Source organism: Olea europaea, chromosome 3 (genome assembly GCF_002742605.1).
Source record: "Olea europaea var. sylvestris chromosome 3, O_europaea_v1, whole genome shotgun sequence".
Classification (NCBI taxonomy): Eukaryota; Viridiplantae; Streptophyta; class Magnoliopsida; order Lamiales; family Oleaceae; genus Olea; species Olea europaea.
In genome coordinates, this window is record NC_036239.1 from 5,641,954 (window position 1) to 5,659,337 (window position 17,384).

General features: G+C 34.4%; 1 protein-coding gene and 1 pseudogene across 2 annotated transcripts; one reads left to right on the plus strand and one right to left on the minus strand.

The window, feature by feature from the left end:
- Positions 1-1,403: 1,403 nt before the first annotated feature.
- On the plus strand, positions 1,404-4,876 carry LOC111383670 (annotated as a pseudogene).
- A 140-nt stretch (positions 4,877-5,016) lies between these two features.
- LOC111383653 (COP9 signalosome complex subunit 7-like) lies at positions 5,017-14,267 on the minus strand. 2 transcript variants are annotated; one of them, XM_023007794.1, is made up of 9 exons: positions 14,042-14,267; positions 11,148-11,223; positions 9,375-9,463; positions 8,671-8,760; positions 7,631-7,675; positions 7,479-7,549; positions 6,642-6,780; positions 5,952-6,060; positions 5,017-5,308 (listed from the first exon to the last, which is right to left on the minus strand). In XM_023007794.1, exons 1-8 carry the CDS (start codon positions 14,189-14,191, stop codon positions 5,986-5,988), a joined length of 735 nt encoding a protein of 244 aa, XP_022863562.1. In that variant the 5' UTR covers positions 14,192-14,267; the 3' UTR covers positions 5,017-5,308; positions 5,952-5,985. The 2 variants fall into 2 exon arrangements, with proteins under 2 accessions (XP_022863562.1, XP_022863554.1); XM_023007786.1 differs by having other exon boundaries at positions 14,033-14,266.
- Positions 14,268-17,384: the final 3,117 nt, after the last annotated feature.

The window sequence follows — 17,384 nt, forward strand, 5'->3', positions numbered from 1 at the left end:
CGGACAGATCAAAAAACAGGGGGCTGAGGTGGCATCACCTTGGCCCTTGATCTGAATTTCAGGTGGCATCACCTCAGCCCCCTATTTTTTGATCTGTCCCTGAGTCTGGATCAGTAGCAGGCCTCGATTTCGAAAGGCACATTATATTGAAGTGAATAATTATGTCGTCAATCAAAATTCTAAAACGAAGACAATAAATCACAAGATACCATTTGATTGCTATACAATTTTCTCACTCGACTGCGATAAGCCTGGCCCACTCTTGGGGTTAAAGAAAAGATATAAATAAATGGGAAGTATGCATTATTTAACACTTGAAATATGAGAGGTTTGTATAATTTTTGCAAAGTCTTAAGGTACTCTAAAATTATCGGAAACCTCGTGGGGGTCTATATAATTTACCCAAAACAATCTTGCTCCCTGTATATCAAGGCTTATATAATGATTTATACAATGTCACATGACACTTTATCATTGATCGGTTTAAAATACAATCAATTTTTTCGTCCAATCATTTCCCTCCAATCCATCTACTGCTTCTAGACAATTTCTTCTAGCAAAGTAGATTAATTCTTATTCAAAATTCTAATAATTTTAAGTTGGTATTATAGCTTTACACCATTTTGTAATTTAAATGAATTTTCAAGAATACGTAAAGTTTTTTTCTATTTATTTTTGTAAGAGAAAAATTTAGGAAGACAAGACAAATATAAATATTTTAATAAAATATACATAGTCTAGTTATTAGTAATATAATTGAATTTACTGAAAATTAATGCATAGAAAAAAAAATGGATTAAAGATTAATAGAAATTAATATTTTGAAGAATAAAATGGTACGTTAACTGCTACGTAATGAAACATATTGGTGTGATGTGTTGTGTAGAACTAGGAGTACTGTGGTCTGTTTAGCTATTTTATAATCTTTATCTTTTACTACTAAATGCCATTTTTGTTATACAACAAGATACATGTAAAATGTAAATTTACAAAATTGAATTGCAAATTGTAAATTTCCCTAAAAAATTTAGCTCATGTTTGATTCAGATAAGAAATAGATTTTTATAAAAATTAGTAAAGTATAATTGAAAAGTTGATAAAAGTTCTATAGATCACATGTGTGGTTGAAAATGAGTTTTAAAAAATAAGGGCCAAACAGGGCTTAATTTTCTCAACATCTCTACGTTAGCTATACGACTGAAAGTATGAAACAAATCCATGAAGATGAACAATAATCTTACACATAAAAGTAGAGCGTAGCTGTAGGCTGATAAGAACTCTTTCCAATGCTCATCGAAGTTTTACTAATTAGGGCATGTTGATGACATTTGATGGCAAACAAGAATCCAAAAATGCATAACAAATACTAAAAATCCTTGGAACCAAATTCTTATCTCCTTGAACTGACATCAATGCCTATATATACACCACTTTAGAACGCTCACAAAACCATCAAAGACCAAAGAATTTCAATACATATATAATATTTTAGAGCTTCCTACTCCAATACAAGAAGAATGAAGTGTGTTATTGTATCAGTTGTTGCAATTCTTGCTGTCATTCAATTGGTGGTGCAGCCTGGACAGGCCATCACTTGCGGCTTTGGCACCGTGCATTCCCTATCTTACTGGAGGCGGTGAGCCATCCAGCGCCTGCTGTGGTGGGGTGAAAGCCGTCCAAGGGATGGCTCAAACCACTGCTGACAAGAGGGCTTGCTGCACCTGTGTTAAGGTGGCTGCCAATCGCTATGCAAACTTGAAGGACGGCGCGGCTCAGGCTCTGCCTATGAAGTGTGGTGTCTCAATGGACATTCCTGTCTCCCGAAGTGTCAACTGTGAAATGTGAGTTCTTCCATTTTATTTTCTTTAGTTATGGCCATATCGTGTGTGATGCCTTCGTTACAATTGCATCAGTTATGTAATCAGGGGCGGAGCTAGGATTCTAGAGTTGTGGGGGCAAAATTGAAATCTATTTAGAAATTTTTTGAAAATCTTGGATTTAAAATTTATTGTGAGGGCAGGGGACCCCACTGTAAATCCGCCCCTGACTGTAACCCTATAAATAGAGTTTTGCACATCTCATTTTACAGTTCGTGACAGTGAAAAATCTGCTAATCTTGTGTCATGTGTTTTTCTTGACAGCATCAACTAAGAAGGACCGGGGCAAGAAGACATGATCATGTCACGTAAGGAGGGAAATATTGAATAATAGTACTAATTTGGTAGTTACTGAATAAGAGTTTGAAGTATCCTACTTGTAATACAATATGAACTACAATATAAGAATTCATCAAGCCTTCTTAAATCTGCAAGCTTTAGTGATGAGAAAAAACAAATATATCGTGAATCAAGTTTCCAATCTTGAAAAGGAAAAATTTATGATCAAGGAATTCTGATACACTAAACTGGCTCAAGATGTGCTTTACCGTCCTGTGGCAAGAGTAGGGAAATGTATGATATGTTAAAAGGTTCAAGTTACTCAACATGGAAAACTGATGAGAACCAATCCCTAGCTATTAGGTAGTGGCAACACACCGTCTCACGTGCAGACTAAGTTCCTTTTTTTTATACAATTTTCATAAATAGGTTGTGACAAAATTTAAACCAGGAAGCCTCAAACTGACCATCAATCAACAATGTACAATAAAGATTCCAAATCAGAGCAGACCGATAAGATAGAACCATCGCAGAGTAAAATGAACCGGCATGTCAAGTTCTTGATCGGCTCTAACCCAGTATTAAAACTTAGGACTCTTTAATTCTCTGGTATTGATGATTCCAATCAACTACTGTAGTTGTTTAATAAAGTTTGGAAATGTTTATAGAGGTGAAAAACTGGAAACTTCTCCAAGTATAAAGAAATTTAGTTGTCCACAAGTCTCGCACAAATGCCTACGGATGAAGAAAGTATGTTCAAAACCAATACAACGCAAAAGACAGATGTCTTGAAATGCATTTCTCGAGTCTAAAGAATGATTGTACGTAAAAGTCCTGATCAAACCATGAGACAAATTTCGCTAAAAATAATAATAATAATAAAATCGTCAGCAATTGATCTACTAAGTCCAAATCACAGGAGCTGAATTCTTAAATCCTAATCCAGAACTACATAATAAATGTAGATAATATTCGGACAGAAGAATAGTTGCAGAACCATCAAACCATGGCAGACAGAACTTGTGCATCCAGTTTTAGGCATCCAATGGAAGATCATTTAGGCATCCGAAATGGATACCATATGCTCAGAATGGAAGAAATCAATTCAAATATACGAAGTATGGGCCATTTGCAACTTGGATCAGCGGTGTCAAACTCGAGTGAAAGACCTTCAAGTGAATGGATGCACAAATAAGGCCATAAATTTGTTTCCTTAACAAAATATTTTGGGGTCCATTCCCTTTACTTTTGCTTTGTCTCCTGTAGTAGAAGAGCTTTTCGAAAAAGCTATCTTAATTTTTATTGAAAACGAATTTTTAAAAAGATTCCCATTTTGAAAGTGATTTTAGAAGAAGTCACATTTGACCACCTTCATATAAAAGCTCTTCTAACTAAAAGAAACCCAATCATAAAATTACCAAATGGATTCAAAAACAACTTTTGGATATCAAAAGCTTCTTTTAAATTTTCAAAAGTCATGTCAAATGGGCCAAATAAAACTATTACACAAGTGTAAAAAAATTTGACGTCGATTTCTTCGTCTGTAAATAGAATCGCAAGCAGCTTTTCAAAACGACTTGATCAATAGCGTAAAATATGATTATTTACCTCTTCTTACAGTCAATAGAAATTTTCTAAGCAGTTCTTGTAGAGGATTTTTGTTGAAAAATATCAATTATTATGTGTTAGCAGTGCTCTATACTTGTTTGTCGTGATAAACAAAGCTTGAGGTTTTTCAATGTATATCATATTCGTTAACTTTCTGTTTTCTATGATTATCTACTTTTTTCTAAGAAAGAGGCCACATGTATGGGTAGGGCGAGTGGGAATTTTTTGGCAATATTTTAATTATATGAGTCCACCCCATGTGTCTGATCTGGAGAGGTTCTAAAAAGACCTTCTATACAGAACTACATTTTTCCAAATTTTTGTACGAGTTTGGTCCTTTTTAAGTTTATGCCTCAACTTACGAGAACTTCCATATTGATCTCTAGACCTCCATAATCAACCGAAACTAGTCCATCTCAATTTCCATGAGTGCGCTTTAAACGTTGAAAAACTTGTAAATTTTCTACGATTGCGCTCTTAATTCTTCTAATCAATCCCATGCAATCCAATATTGCATCGAACCAACTCCAAATTAGCTTAGAAACCTACATTTTTGCTCCAAATGCATTCAAGTCCAGATTTTACCGACAATAATCATATTTACACAAAATTAAGTAAAAATCACTCAATTAGCAATTAGTTATCTAATTTAATAGTACAGAAACACGCTTATCAGAAGTCATTCACTACAATTAGCTAAATTCACTTATACAAAATTCAATTATGATTAAAGAAATTCATGGGTTCTATGTGCAATGAGTGCAAAATTACAGAAAGAAAACCAATTGAATTATATATGAAGCACCCTTAATCCAATGCGAATAATCAACAACATTATGGATATAAGAAAATGGTTGCATTAATTAGAAAGAACTTAATTCCTACAAGAATTTAAGGAGTTGGGAATTTTTTTCTTCTAGTTGTAGGCATTTCTAAAAGAGTAATGCTATGCAACCAAACTGAAGTTGACAACCCCAATCTAGATGACATTAGATGATATGCTAAATGGAAAGTAGAATTAAATGACTTATTTAATTTTACTTATCATTTAATGTCACATTAACAATATCTAGATTGGGATTACAACCGCAGTGGGACTAAATAACATTACTCTTTCTGCATCAATCATTTTCACATTTATTCGTATGCCTACATTAGGGAAGAGATGACCCTTAGCTTTTGGTCTTCACTTATATTCAACTAGTGCAAATTCTTAATACCATGTTTTAGTGCATAAGATATCCTCGCAACAAATTGTAATACTAATTGTGGTTTCATGTTCTTCATGTAAAGGGTTTTCAACTGACATCACAAAACTAGAATTTTTCCCTGCAAGTCAAAGGTATGGATAGTAGAGTACAGTACAAGCTAAGGCTGTCATTTTTCGGGCTTTACATGACCAAGTTGAAAGGAGAAGGGTGCCGCTGTCTTCAGAAGCAATCATATTTTGTTGCAATGCCATGGGCCAGAATAAATGGAAAGCTGCCTGACCAATTCTATTGATCTCTTAATCTACTTCTCTTCAACCTATGAGATCTCGACTCCTGCACATTTTTTTAAGACATACAACAAAGAATTCTTCAGTTACATAAGCAGGATATCTACTGGTGTGATACTAGTTCCATTTACACTGTGGCTCTTAAGATACTATGGATTGTTTGGTAAGACAAGCTATACTGAACAAGAAGAAAAAGAAACTAAAAATCTTGTGTACTCTATGTCGTGTGACAACCATACCCTATATTTCTCTACTTTCCTGGTAACCTGTGCCTCCATGTCCGTATATTTATTTCACCATATAAAGGAATGTCCTAGTTGAGTAGAGATTTGCTGTCCAATTTTGCTGTTCATCCAATTAATTCATGACACATCATCAATTTAGTGGGTTAGTGTAGTGAAGTTAATGAGGATAAATTTGAGATAACATGTTAATTATTAATGACACGTCAAAAACTAATTGGATGGACAGCAAATGTCGACTCATACTAGTTAGATAATCAACTCTCATTTGCAGTAGTATAGATCCTGTGGCTTTACAGCATGGTATTGCTCCTCTGATTGACCAGGGGGCTAAGAAAAGGACAAAAGGAACACAACAATGAAGCAATTCCATATCATCCCAGTTCATGACATTTGAAAGCACAATCCATGACATTTGAAAGCACAATCGAAAGTGTTTCATTTTACCTCTTTTGCTGGCTTCAGTCTTCTTGATAATCCATCACTCCACCGTGTTCAGAAAAGATCTCTTTGTGCCCTCGGTGCTACATGTCGGCCTGCTTACAGTTCGTAACTTCTGCCACAATGTAAGTAAGATGCATTGGCCAACATAACCAGAGCTCGAATATATACTTATTTAGCATCTTTATTTTGAAATGAAAACTACTAATAAATTACAAACAAGAAAATTAACACACAAAATTAACCAGTAAAACCTTGCTCACTTGCACTCAGAATACCAACAGACTCGCAAACTTTACAGTGTTATAACTAGCACTGGCCAAAATGATATATTCTAGACTGGCTAAGCAGAGATGGGAAGTATATGGTTCAATTGAAGAAAATCAATATTATATGAGATCTATAATGATCAGCTTACTGAAATTTCTATAACCAGATTGAGAAGTACCAGGTTACCAATTCAGAACATAAGTCCAACCTTTATAACACACTTTCTACCACCTCTCGTTCCACAATAAAGAGTTTGGCTATGAACAAGGAACTTATCCAATAAGTAGCCTTTAAATAAGTGCTTTCATTATTTAATAGCATTTGATGAAATGTAAGAACTGATAATTTGGAGTGCATACTTTGACAACAAGAATGACACTCCACCTAGAGTACCAATCATTGGAGAAAAAGTATGTTTCAACTGACCTTGTGGGAAAGTGTCTTTTTCACATCTTCCACCCTTTCTTCTACATCTTTTCGGTGCTTCCTGTCCACTTCACTCATAGTATCTGCCCATTTGAGCTTCTCTCGAATTGAGATAAGAAGATTGTCTGATATGGACAGCCTAGGGCATAAAATAAAATAAAAAATAAAGGATTTCATATTTTCAATAATTGGCATACACCCAATAAGAAAGAAGAAAACAAAAGAACAAACTACAGAAAAATGGAAAACCATAACAGGCACTCTGCCACGTACTGGTTTTGAGACAGCAAGTAATTAAAATACAAAAGAAATGCAGCTTCTAACTCACAAATTTATTTAAAAACCTCAAATCCGTATTGCACTAATATTTTTTCATGAATATTCAAGGTTTTGATTATTCAAAACACAATATAACCCCAGCCAGCGGAGAGAAAGGTTTCAAGACACTATGAAATATACAACATAATATGCATAACGTGAGTAAACCTTTTGACTTCACAGCGATACATTTACCCGTGTGCATAAGAGTGTCATAACAGGTGACAGACAAGCTCAAACTTTTAGGCAAGAGATTAAATTATTTAAACACCCAGAATGTTTCCTAAAAACATAATCCACTCTTCAAAGAGCTATAAAATTTAGAAAAATACAGCTTGCTGGATAAACAACAGAAAAAAATAATAATAAAATAAAAAAAATGAAGAAGAAAAGAACTCTTCAAAAACAACGCAATATGTTAGTGGAGAGATCAACATATTAAGCCTGAAATGCTAAGACACAAAACAAGAAATTTACACAAGATATTGAAACATTAACATGCAATAACGACAGTGTTACCAATTAGCCAGTGTCTGTATCATACTTCCCAATTGTCCTGGTCTAAGATCCCTCCCCGCAGCAAAATGCACCTAGAAGCACATTAACAATTAGATTAGCTACCAATTAGCAGAACCATATGAAGGTAAAACCCACGACAATTAAATCAAGACCTCAAAGCATCTCTGCAATTGATCCAGCTTCCCTCTGACAATCCCCTGTCGAACAAAATCAGCATATTTATCATAACAATTTCTTCACTTGAATTCTCCATCAACTTTATTACAGTAAAAGGTGTGGCACAAAAACTCTGCCAAACGTGGGAAAAAAGCTTTGACATAATATAAAATATAGCAAATTATTTGAAAAAGATTTGATATGCAAAACATCCAAGTAAACCATGTTCAAGCCTTAAGGATTGTTATATATGTTAATCACCATTAATTAAATAATTGACATTAATTAGGATTATTTTCACAGATAGCATCAAAACATGCTGAACCGTCATTAGGCTTTAAACTTCATCTTGATCACACTAGCTTAATTGTCCGGGTGGAACCTAAATGACAAAAAACTAGCATTAATCATCGATAAAGATGTACCGAATGATGGTTAAAATTATACACAAAATAAGTTAATTTACTGCAGTTTTCGATAAAGGTTGAAATATATTTCAATCATAATCATAATAGAATAATTTTCATAAAGTAGACTTAGCTACTGGGTGACATAATTGAGTTTGAAGTCTAACACGCTGTCCAATTCTCAATTTCAGGAACAATTTTTTGGAGAGAGAAAATTAAAAAAGGTAAATTGTTAATTGTATAGCTACTTTAGTATTACCATTTCAAAAATAACTTTGATAAAACGTGCTATTAACTACAAGCACCCATTTCGTACGCATGGTAAAATAATGTAAGTCTATAATATATTTTGAACAGAAATACTCATCACAGCACAGTCTGAATCTTTATCATCATAATTTCTTCACTTGAAGTTATCCATCAACTTTATGCTTACACCAATAGACCATTTATTGATAGTGATTGGTAGCAGAAACAAATTAAGAGATCAAAAGAAGTCAAGATGGAATATTCATACTAAAGCAGAAACTTACTACATACATTATTTGATATACTACAAGTTCCTTCTTATGAGGAGAGTGGAAGTAATTATGAAGGGGTTGGTCTGCAAGATAAAAGCAGAAACTTACCAAACACATGCAATCATTGATGAGAAAATCTTCTAACTCACGAACATTCGAAATATCCAACTCCTTCATCAATGCATCATAGGGCAATACCTGGGCATAGCACAAAAAATGCTCTAAAGATCGAAGCAATTTTTTTGAAGTAGGAAAGTGAATGTGGAAACAATAAAATAACAAAGTTTGAACATTAAATGACAAAAAAGGTTAAATAAACCTATTTATACCCCAAAAAAAAAAAAAAAAAAGGCCTACGTGCTAATTAAAGCTTTCCCTTCAGTGTCTCCTGGAAACTCTCTCTATATGCACAATCCTTTCTTACAATGTGCTATTAATGTTGGGCTTGACAACCAACTTCCATTAAGAGATGACTGAGATGAAAACCAATAAAGACCAAATACCAAGAAAAATTCCATATGGCAGGCAGGACAACAGTTGATCATGGAGAAATTTAATATGCAAACTAATACAAAACGATTCAGTATGATTTTCGAGATCCACAAAGATGTTTCATTATTTCACAGATATTTTCGAATTTCAATTTACACATTGACCCCGAATTTTTGTATTCAAATGTGTAATCAACTTGCACTCATGAGAGCATAACATAAGTGTAGACCATGATCAAACAAGTGGTAAGTCAAAACACGCAAACTGGTTTGGGTCAATTTCTTAAAAAACAAACCATTCAACATTTCTAGGTAAGAGACCTTGTTCGTCTCCGCCAGAGTAAGCACAGTCAGTTTCTTCAACTTCAGGATTTGATCAGGAACTAATGGAGGCAGACGGCTAGCAATACCTGCATCACAACATAAATTATAAAGCTCATCATGGAGAGCATCCAACATGAGCCGAAAAGCTCAATCTATGATTATTATAGGAAGAACTTAATATATGTAAATGCTCAGCATTACTTTGATAATCAAATCCCCAGACACATAATAACAAACAACCAAATCCTCATAAAGTTATAGAAATATTTCACAAGCTTTCATTTTGAGGTTTATCCTATCATAAAGCATGAAACAAAAACTGAAAGATAAGCTCTAAACCCAGGAAAAAGATATATCTCTAATAATCATTCGGTCTCTAGGATAAGATATCTGAACACCATGTGTCCCTAATTCACTTGCAGAAGCAACATGATAGGCCCCAAGGCACACAAATAGTTAGTTCAGGGAAATGGTAAGATGGGAATTCAAACCCCGTTTGATAAACATTATTTTCAAGCTCTTTTTTCATACTCATTTTCAACCACATATTCACACAATAAAAGATTTTGCACATAAACTCAAAACTTTTCCTACTTTTTAACCATGTATTCTCCTGAAAATCACTATTCAAAACTCTATTTTTCTTAAATAATGGTTGTCAAATAGAGGCTTATTAGAATGAATTGTATAGGCTTCTAACTATAGTAAGGGGAAGGTAGTTTCATTTTCAGGCAGGCAAAATTTGGGTGTCAAAATGGGAGAGAGTCGAGCCTCTATAATGCTCGACAACAATTTGTAATTCAATTTCGTCTAGAATTCAATAATACAGATTCAAGTTTCTATAGCAACATTAGGGAATTAAAAAGATATTTCCCAATCCTGCATAAACCGATATTTCAAAATCTCGAATCATTGTCTGGCTTCATAACTATTAAGATATTTCCCATATCATTTGCAAATTTTTTGAGGGCTTAATAGTCCCCCATTATGCAGAGGCCAAGATTTCAAATTAAAAGAAAAGATAAAATGATGACAGGTGTTAAATTACCTATAGGAGTAGTTCCTGTACATAGCATATTTTTGTAGACATGTCATAGGTTGTTAAGAAAAATTGTTAAGAACATTTATGTTTTTTGAAAAATGTCCTTTTGTAAGTATTTCAAGATACTCCCTCTTTTTTTTTTTTTGGGCAGAAAGGCACTTCACCAATCTGCTAGGGAGACAAATTCTACTCTACTTAGTACATATTTAATTTATAAAACCATACATCTTTGGTACTGAAAATTGATCGGGGCAGATTCATGGGCAAAGTCTTCCAAATAAGATATCATCCAAATGCAAGCATGTATCTGACAATAGGCAACAAGACGCAGAAGCATTAGCATTACATGTTATCATGATCTGGACTTCATTACACATAAATTACCACTATGATTAATTATGTCACAATCTAATATCCAGTGAAAAATGTTCCACAAGTGATGCCCATTATGAACCCCAACGCCAGACTGTACAGTTTCCTTTCTATGTATATACATCATGAATTGTCAACATATAACAATTATCAGCATAATAGAGCTTTTTCAAACTTATATAAAGAGATACGTCACTTGTTTAAACAAATTGAGATTTGGTTGCTAGGTAAGACCAGAAAATATATAATAATTAACTCTAATGATAACAAACAATATGAAATGAATGAATCAGGCAAATATGAAGCAACAATATATAACAAAGATAAAGTGATAGTTACAGAGATTAAGCTCTTACACTTATATTCACTCCATGTACCATGAGCAAACATACGAAGCAAATCCAGGAGAATAGCATTAGAAGTTCCTTCAAGCTGCACACGTCCGATAATTAATAGATACATTATCAAGAAAAGAAAAAATGATATTAGACACATTTTAGCAACAAGAAAGCTCTACTAACTAATAAGTTGAATATGATACCCGTCAAGGAGAACTAAATTTTGACTAAGCCATTGAATAAAATTGAGAATTCTCGAAACAGCCATTTTAAAAATTAAAGATTCCTCGCACGTCTCCATCAACTTCTCTTGTTTACTCTTTCTTCTTTATCTATTTTGACTTTTAACATAGTTCTCTCAGACATCCCATTGTAAAATAAGAAACAGGACCTCTATTTTAAACTGTTTTGAGCAAACAAAAGGAGTCTCTTCATGACCATTTTTCCTTATTTTATGATTCGGATTTGAAAACATGACTACACAGTTGAAAGTTATGAAATGTCAGAATTTGAGATTTTCTAGAATGATAACGACTTTAGACCTAACTATTCTTCACATTATTTATTTTTACAGCTTCAATAATCAGCCCAGTTCATCTCAGCACAAGAGAGTATTAACGATGAAGTGGGATAGGAAAGAAAATGAATAAAAAAATTTAGTTATAAGCCATATAATTGTGAATATTAGGGGACACCACACCATTATCATCAAATTTAGTTGTCCTCAAGTAGCATTTTGATGGAAACCCAACCATCTCTCCCAAAAGACCAGGCTTGAGGGTGATTGAATCCCACAACTATTAGACCCTAACAATATTCCACGGCTCCAAATTCGACGTCCACGGCAATTCAAACTTTTTTTTTAATAGGTCTCTCCGTGAATACAAACTCATATGGACATTATGCAATTTGTTGACATATTGTAGTCATTCAAGGAAATTAACTAAATTCATTTCATCACAAAACAATTACAAAGAGAAAATTAATGGAATAACATAAAAGGCACTTGGATCAGACAACAAAACAACATTGTAGAGATAAACATAAATAGCTGCATTAATTAAAATAACTCAATTACTAGGGAAAAAACCCTTCAGGGCAATTTCCAGCCAAAACTAGGTAGCATACTAGAGCTCAATCTTAACATTTTGTTTACATTTGTAACCATTTCTAAACCCATCCTTGTCAAATTCTTTTGTAGTGCCTCAATTCTGGAGGGAATGTCCTTCATCTTTCCATTAATCAAATATAACATTTCCATCATGTCACTTGTACTCATCCTACAGACTCTAAATACTGGTGGCCATCATTAGTGGATTAGAATACCCAGATCCTTCCTTTTGTTCTCTGTCTGCAGCTTGGATTCGTTCCAGTGACTTTTTTGAACCATTGATCGACAAACGATTCTTGGTTCTTGGATGTTTCGATTTGTTCCGTTTGGAGAAGTTTCTCACAATAATTTTTGACATGTTATTTCTATTCCCTAGCACTAGTATGCATAGATAATACTAGCCACGATTAATTTAAAACACTGGTTGGTAATGAACTGTTACAATAATTGCGATTTCATATTTTCCATATAGTGGTAGGTAGTGAGTTGTAATAATAATTGAACATTCACGTTTTTCCTATAATCATCCATTGCAATTTATTTGGATTTGCAATAATTTTAACTACCAAAATATCATATTGTATGAAAAGAACAGAAGTTATTAAGACTTAATCTATATCTTGGCATTTCAGGCAAGTCACTTGTGGTCCAGTTCCAGTGATCATAATTAAGAAGTGATGTTTTATTGTTCTGTTTCAAAATAAAAAATAAAAATAAAACATAAAAAGAGAATTGGATTTTTATAAATCCTACATAAAATAAGATGACTTTCCCACCATAATAGGAATGACTTGAATCCCACATCTAGAGGAATCAAAAAGCCTCACATTTTGTGCACCTATTTAAAAAGTCGCCTCTTCTTATTTTTCTCATTTTTTTTTTTTTTGCAAGATAGTCATGGACAATCTTGAGGTAAGATTTTGGGATCATTGGCAGTCCAACTCTGTATACATATTTTGTCAAGTATACTTTTTATTCCAACTTCTCAAAAACAACTGACGATGGGACTCGGGAGATTAAGACATGTAACTTCACATTATTCTTTCTCTAAATATTTTGCTTCTTGTCTTTTTATTTTTGTTTTCCTTTCTCTGGATATCATTTTTTAAGTCCATGCAAGTTAAGTTTAGTTTATTATTTCTTTCTTTTTATTTTAGACTTTTAGTTCTAGATGGGAATAATAGTTTTATTACGTAATCAATATATGTTAATTTATTATCTACTCTGTAGATCTCTTTTAAGTTTGAAGTTGCAAGTTAGACCTTAATTCTGTTGGAATGAAGTAAATATGAATTTTTTGATAGTTTAAGTTATATTTGTAAGTATAATTTTGTGTCTCTGTAAGTTCTCAAATCCACGACTACTCTGCAATTTTACTTTAATATTTTCGGGACTGATTGCCTGTAATTCAAATCAATTGGCTCACAAAATTAAGAGGCCGTCCAAAACTCGCTGCATCATTTTTGCCATATAAATTTATTGTTTACAAATTGAAATTGAGATCAATACTTTTAGATTATAAGAATTAGTATCAATCCAATTGAACAAGAACGTCCTAGGGCAATATTACGTCTTCAAATTATCCCTCCATTGCTAACATCTTTCCTCGTGAATCCATATATTAAAAATCACAAGTATGGAAATCAGTATAATAAGTTCGCCCACAAAAATCTGAAAACACTTGTTAGAAAACCTAACAGCAGAATTACAACCGGCATGGTAAAAACATTCATAAATGTTACAATCAGAAATTATAAACACGTTGAAATTGAATGTACATGAATATAATAACCTCAAGTACATTGGGAACCGATAGAATCTCGGAAAAAGCAAAGAGTGAGGGGTGAGAAGTGGCCTCAGCAACGACGTCTGCAAGGGCGGAGCCATTGAAATTTGACGCCTTCATCACAAAATAGTCTATGTACTCCGCTTGCTTTTGCTCAGTGTCCATTGATCGATTTCAATTTCAACCAAAAAATGTGTAGAAGTTTCAGTGTTTATATGTTTACCGAGGGATTAGCGAGCATTACAAATTGTAGGCTTACTAAAAGTGCAGTACAAATCAAATAGGCTTGAAGTCCAATTGGAGATTTCAGGATAAAAGTCCAAATAGAATTATCGATGAATGCAGTGGAAGCTCACGAAAATAGTAACATCATCGCTCAAACTTGTAAGACGCCCAGAATCTGAGCCAATGGAGTGCCTTACGATCGTCCAGAGCGATGATCTCGTTTTCGCTCAAACCTTCGAATCGTTCAGGATCTTAGCAAATATAAAATATTATGGTTATTCAGAATAGCAGTTATTGAAATAGTTATTGAGTAATTTTATCACATTCCACGATTCAAGGAGCCAGTTGAAGGCGGTTGAACGACAAAGAATAATGAGAGCAGTTAGAGACGGCAGTTCCACGACAAGTTAGGCCACCATAAAGAAAGTGGGTAGTTATAAAGCAATCAAGTAATTTTCAAGCGGTTTGTCACAAGAAAATCATCAAGAGAATATAAAAAGGAAGAGAAGACATAGAGAAAGAGGGCCCGAATCAAACACTTTTAAATAGAAAATATGTAATTTTAATTTTTTACCTTAAATTTATACACATCTTTTAGTACTCGTATGCTTGCGCTCTTTGGACGCATTCTGTTTATTTCCAATTGTAAATCATCGCCAATAAAACACCATTTTTTGGGACTTTGTCTCGAGAGGTTTGTTCCTTACACAATCGTCTGATCTCTTTTTAATTGTTAGCGACTACCCGCGCGAAACAATTTGGCACGTCCGGTGGGACCTTGGTGTTTGGTGTTGAGGATACAAAAAGCGAAACAATATGCCTCATAAATCTGATAAGGAAGCAGCAAGTCAGGGAGTAGTCTAGTATGTGATCGAGCGATATGAGGAGCAGCAAAACTCTCAACGAACAGAGGGACAGAGTCAGAGCAGTCACAGTCGTTACGAACCAATGACAGAGTTGAGTTCTCGAACCATGCGTGCATTGCTTGGAAAACTCACAGGATATCGTTGAACAAGTAAATCTACGAAATGTTCATAATATGAAAAGATTTACCCAGAATGGGAATGCGCATTATGACAATATGGCCAAACAACTGAATACATTAAATGAAATAATGAATAAATTAGTAGGCCAAATTTGGCAGCCAGTTGTACCTATTGCAAGTCACTTTCAAGTTAGGACAATTGTAGGACATAATTCCCCAGTCCTAAGTCCAAATCAAGGAATAGAACCACCTTTTGGTCCGTCTACTTCAAACCAGGGGATGGTGTAATGTCAAATCAGAATATTGGTAATCGTACATCTAACTTGGGGTGTAACCTAAATGTAAGAGACAATGTCCTAAATAATGGACAGAATACCCCACGTGTTAATGATGGAATAAAGATTCAGTCTAATGGTAACAATGATTCAAATCATGGCAACTTTGTTGCCAACCAAGGACCAAACATCATACCTCAAGGAAATTAACCGATCAACCAACCTGTAGGAATTCCATATGACCCCAACGTCATGTTGAGAAATCAAATTATGGAAATAGTACAGGATCAAATGGTTTTTTGGGATACGTCCTGTCATTAGGCCGACTTATATAAAACCATATCCTGATGGGTAGATCGAGCATATCCATGGCCTAGAGGGTATAAAGTGCCAGAATTCTCATTATTTACCGGTTTAAGAGAGATGTCTACTCTAAAACACATAGGGTGATTCACACTACAAAGTGGTGAAGTAACCAACTACCATAAAATGAGGTTGTTCCCTAGTTCATTAACGGGAGTAGCTTTCTCCTGGTTCATCAATTTGTCAGCGAACTCTATTCAAACATGGCAATAATTGGAGCAATTGTTCCATACTCAATTTTATAAGACTGAGTCTGAAGTTACTTTGGCCGATGGCCGATTTGGCAAATCTACGTCAAATGCCAAACGAATGGGCAGAAGGTTTCCTTCAAAGATTCAAGACAGTAAGAAGTAAATGTTTTGTACCTTTTCCCGAAAAAGAGTTTGTCAAAATCGCTCAAAGTTGTCTAAACTTTGATTTGAAAAAGAAATTTCAAGATAGGAAATTTCCTGATCTTTTCCAATTGAGTGCAAACGTGATTAGGTATGAACGATTAATAAGAAAAGAAGAACAAATAAAAAATTCTAGTAAGGGGACTTATTATAGAGACCCAAATTTTGATAATCATATCATTAATGACGAGTATTATGATCAAATCGAAATGTGTTTGGCCGAATTAATCAAAGGAGACGCATATACTTGTCCTATAATGGTTAAGCCTAGATCGTCGGGCAAGGATGAGCCTGTAAAAGATGAAAACAAAAAGACTAGAACGTTCTCGTTCGATATTACTAAAGCTGGCCTTATATTTGATAAACTATATAAGGATAAGCAGATAAAGTTGAGCGATAAATATAAGTTGCCAAGTCCTGAACAAATCAAGGGTAAAAAATATTGTAAGTGACATAATGCATGGTCACATTTGACTAACAACTATTTGGTTTTTCGCCATGTGTTACAAGACGCCATTGAATTAGGACGAATTACGTTCGAGGATAAGAAGAAGATGACAGTGGATGAAAACCCTTTTCCACAACCACTTGGGGTGAACATGGTGACTACTGGTTTCAAAAACAAGTTGCCAAAATTCAAGTTGGTTATAAACGACGGAAAGGAGCACCCTGGTCCACACCCCAGTGTCTTTGAACGTATCAAAGGGAAGGAGCCTATCCTAAAAAGGATGAAGACGTCCTGTGTGCAAGATGTAAAGGAGAAGTGGGTACAAATACAGAAAAACAGGAATATGGCAGCATCACCATCGCCCTAGTTTTTTCCCAAACGCTCAGCCTGTTAGAGGGTGATGTACATCATTCTATAGGGGACCGCCTTTTGAGAGGCAGTTCAGGTCAATAAATAATAGGAGAACATTCAGGCCGCAACCTCGCCAACCAAATGTATGGCATTCGTTCCAATATAATGCAGGAAGGGTGATGCCCTTCAACAGATGACTAGAATCCAACAAAGGCATTTTCAACGGAATTATGGACGAATGATGAGGCAACAACAGGGAGTGTCACGTCCTAAGGCGCCTAAACTACTAGAGGTAGCCAATCAAAATGTTCTCGAAGAC

Bases quoted from the DNA above. Each gene is read 5' to 3' on its own strand.
- LOC111383653 (XM_023007786.1), bottom strand. From the start codon at position 14,191: ATGGACACTGAGCAAAAGCAAGCGGAGTACATAGACTATTTTGTGATG. The intron at 6,781-7,478 runs GTAACACTGTCG...TTTATGCCCTAG, and splicing joins ATACAGACACTGGCTAATTG to GCTGTCCATATCAGACAATC. The intron at 6,061-6,641 runs GTCAGTTGAAAC...ACATTGTGGCAG, and splicing joins AAAAGACACTTTCCCACAAG to AAGTTACGAACTGTAAGCAG.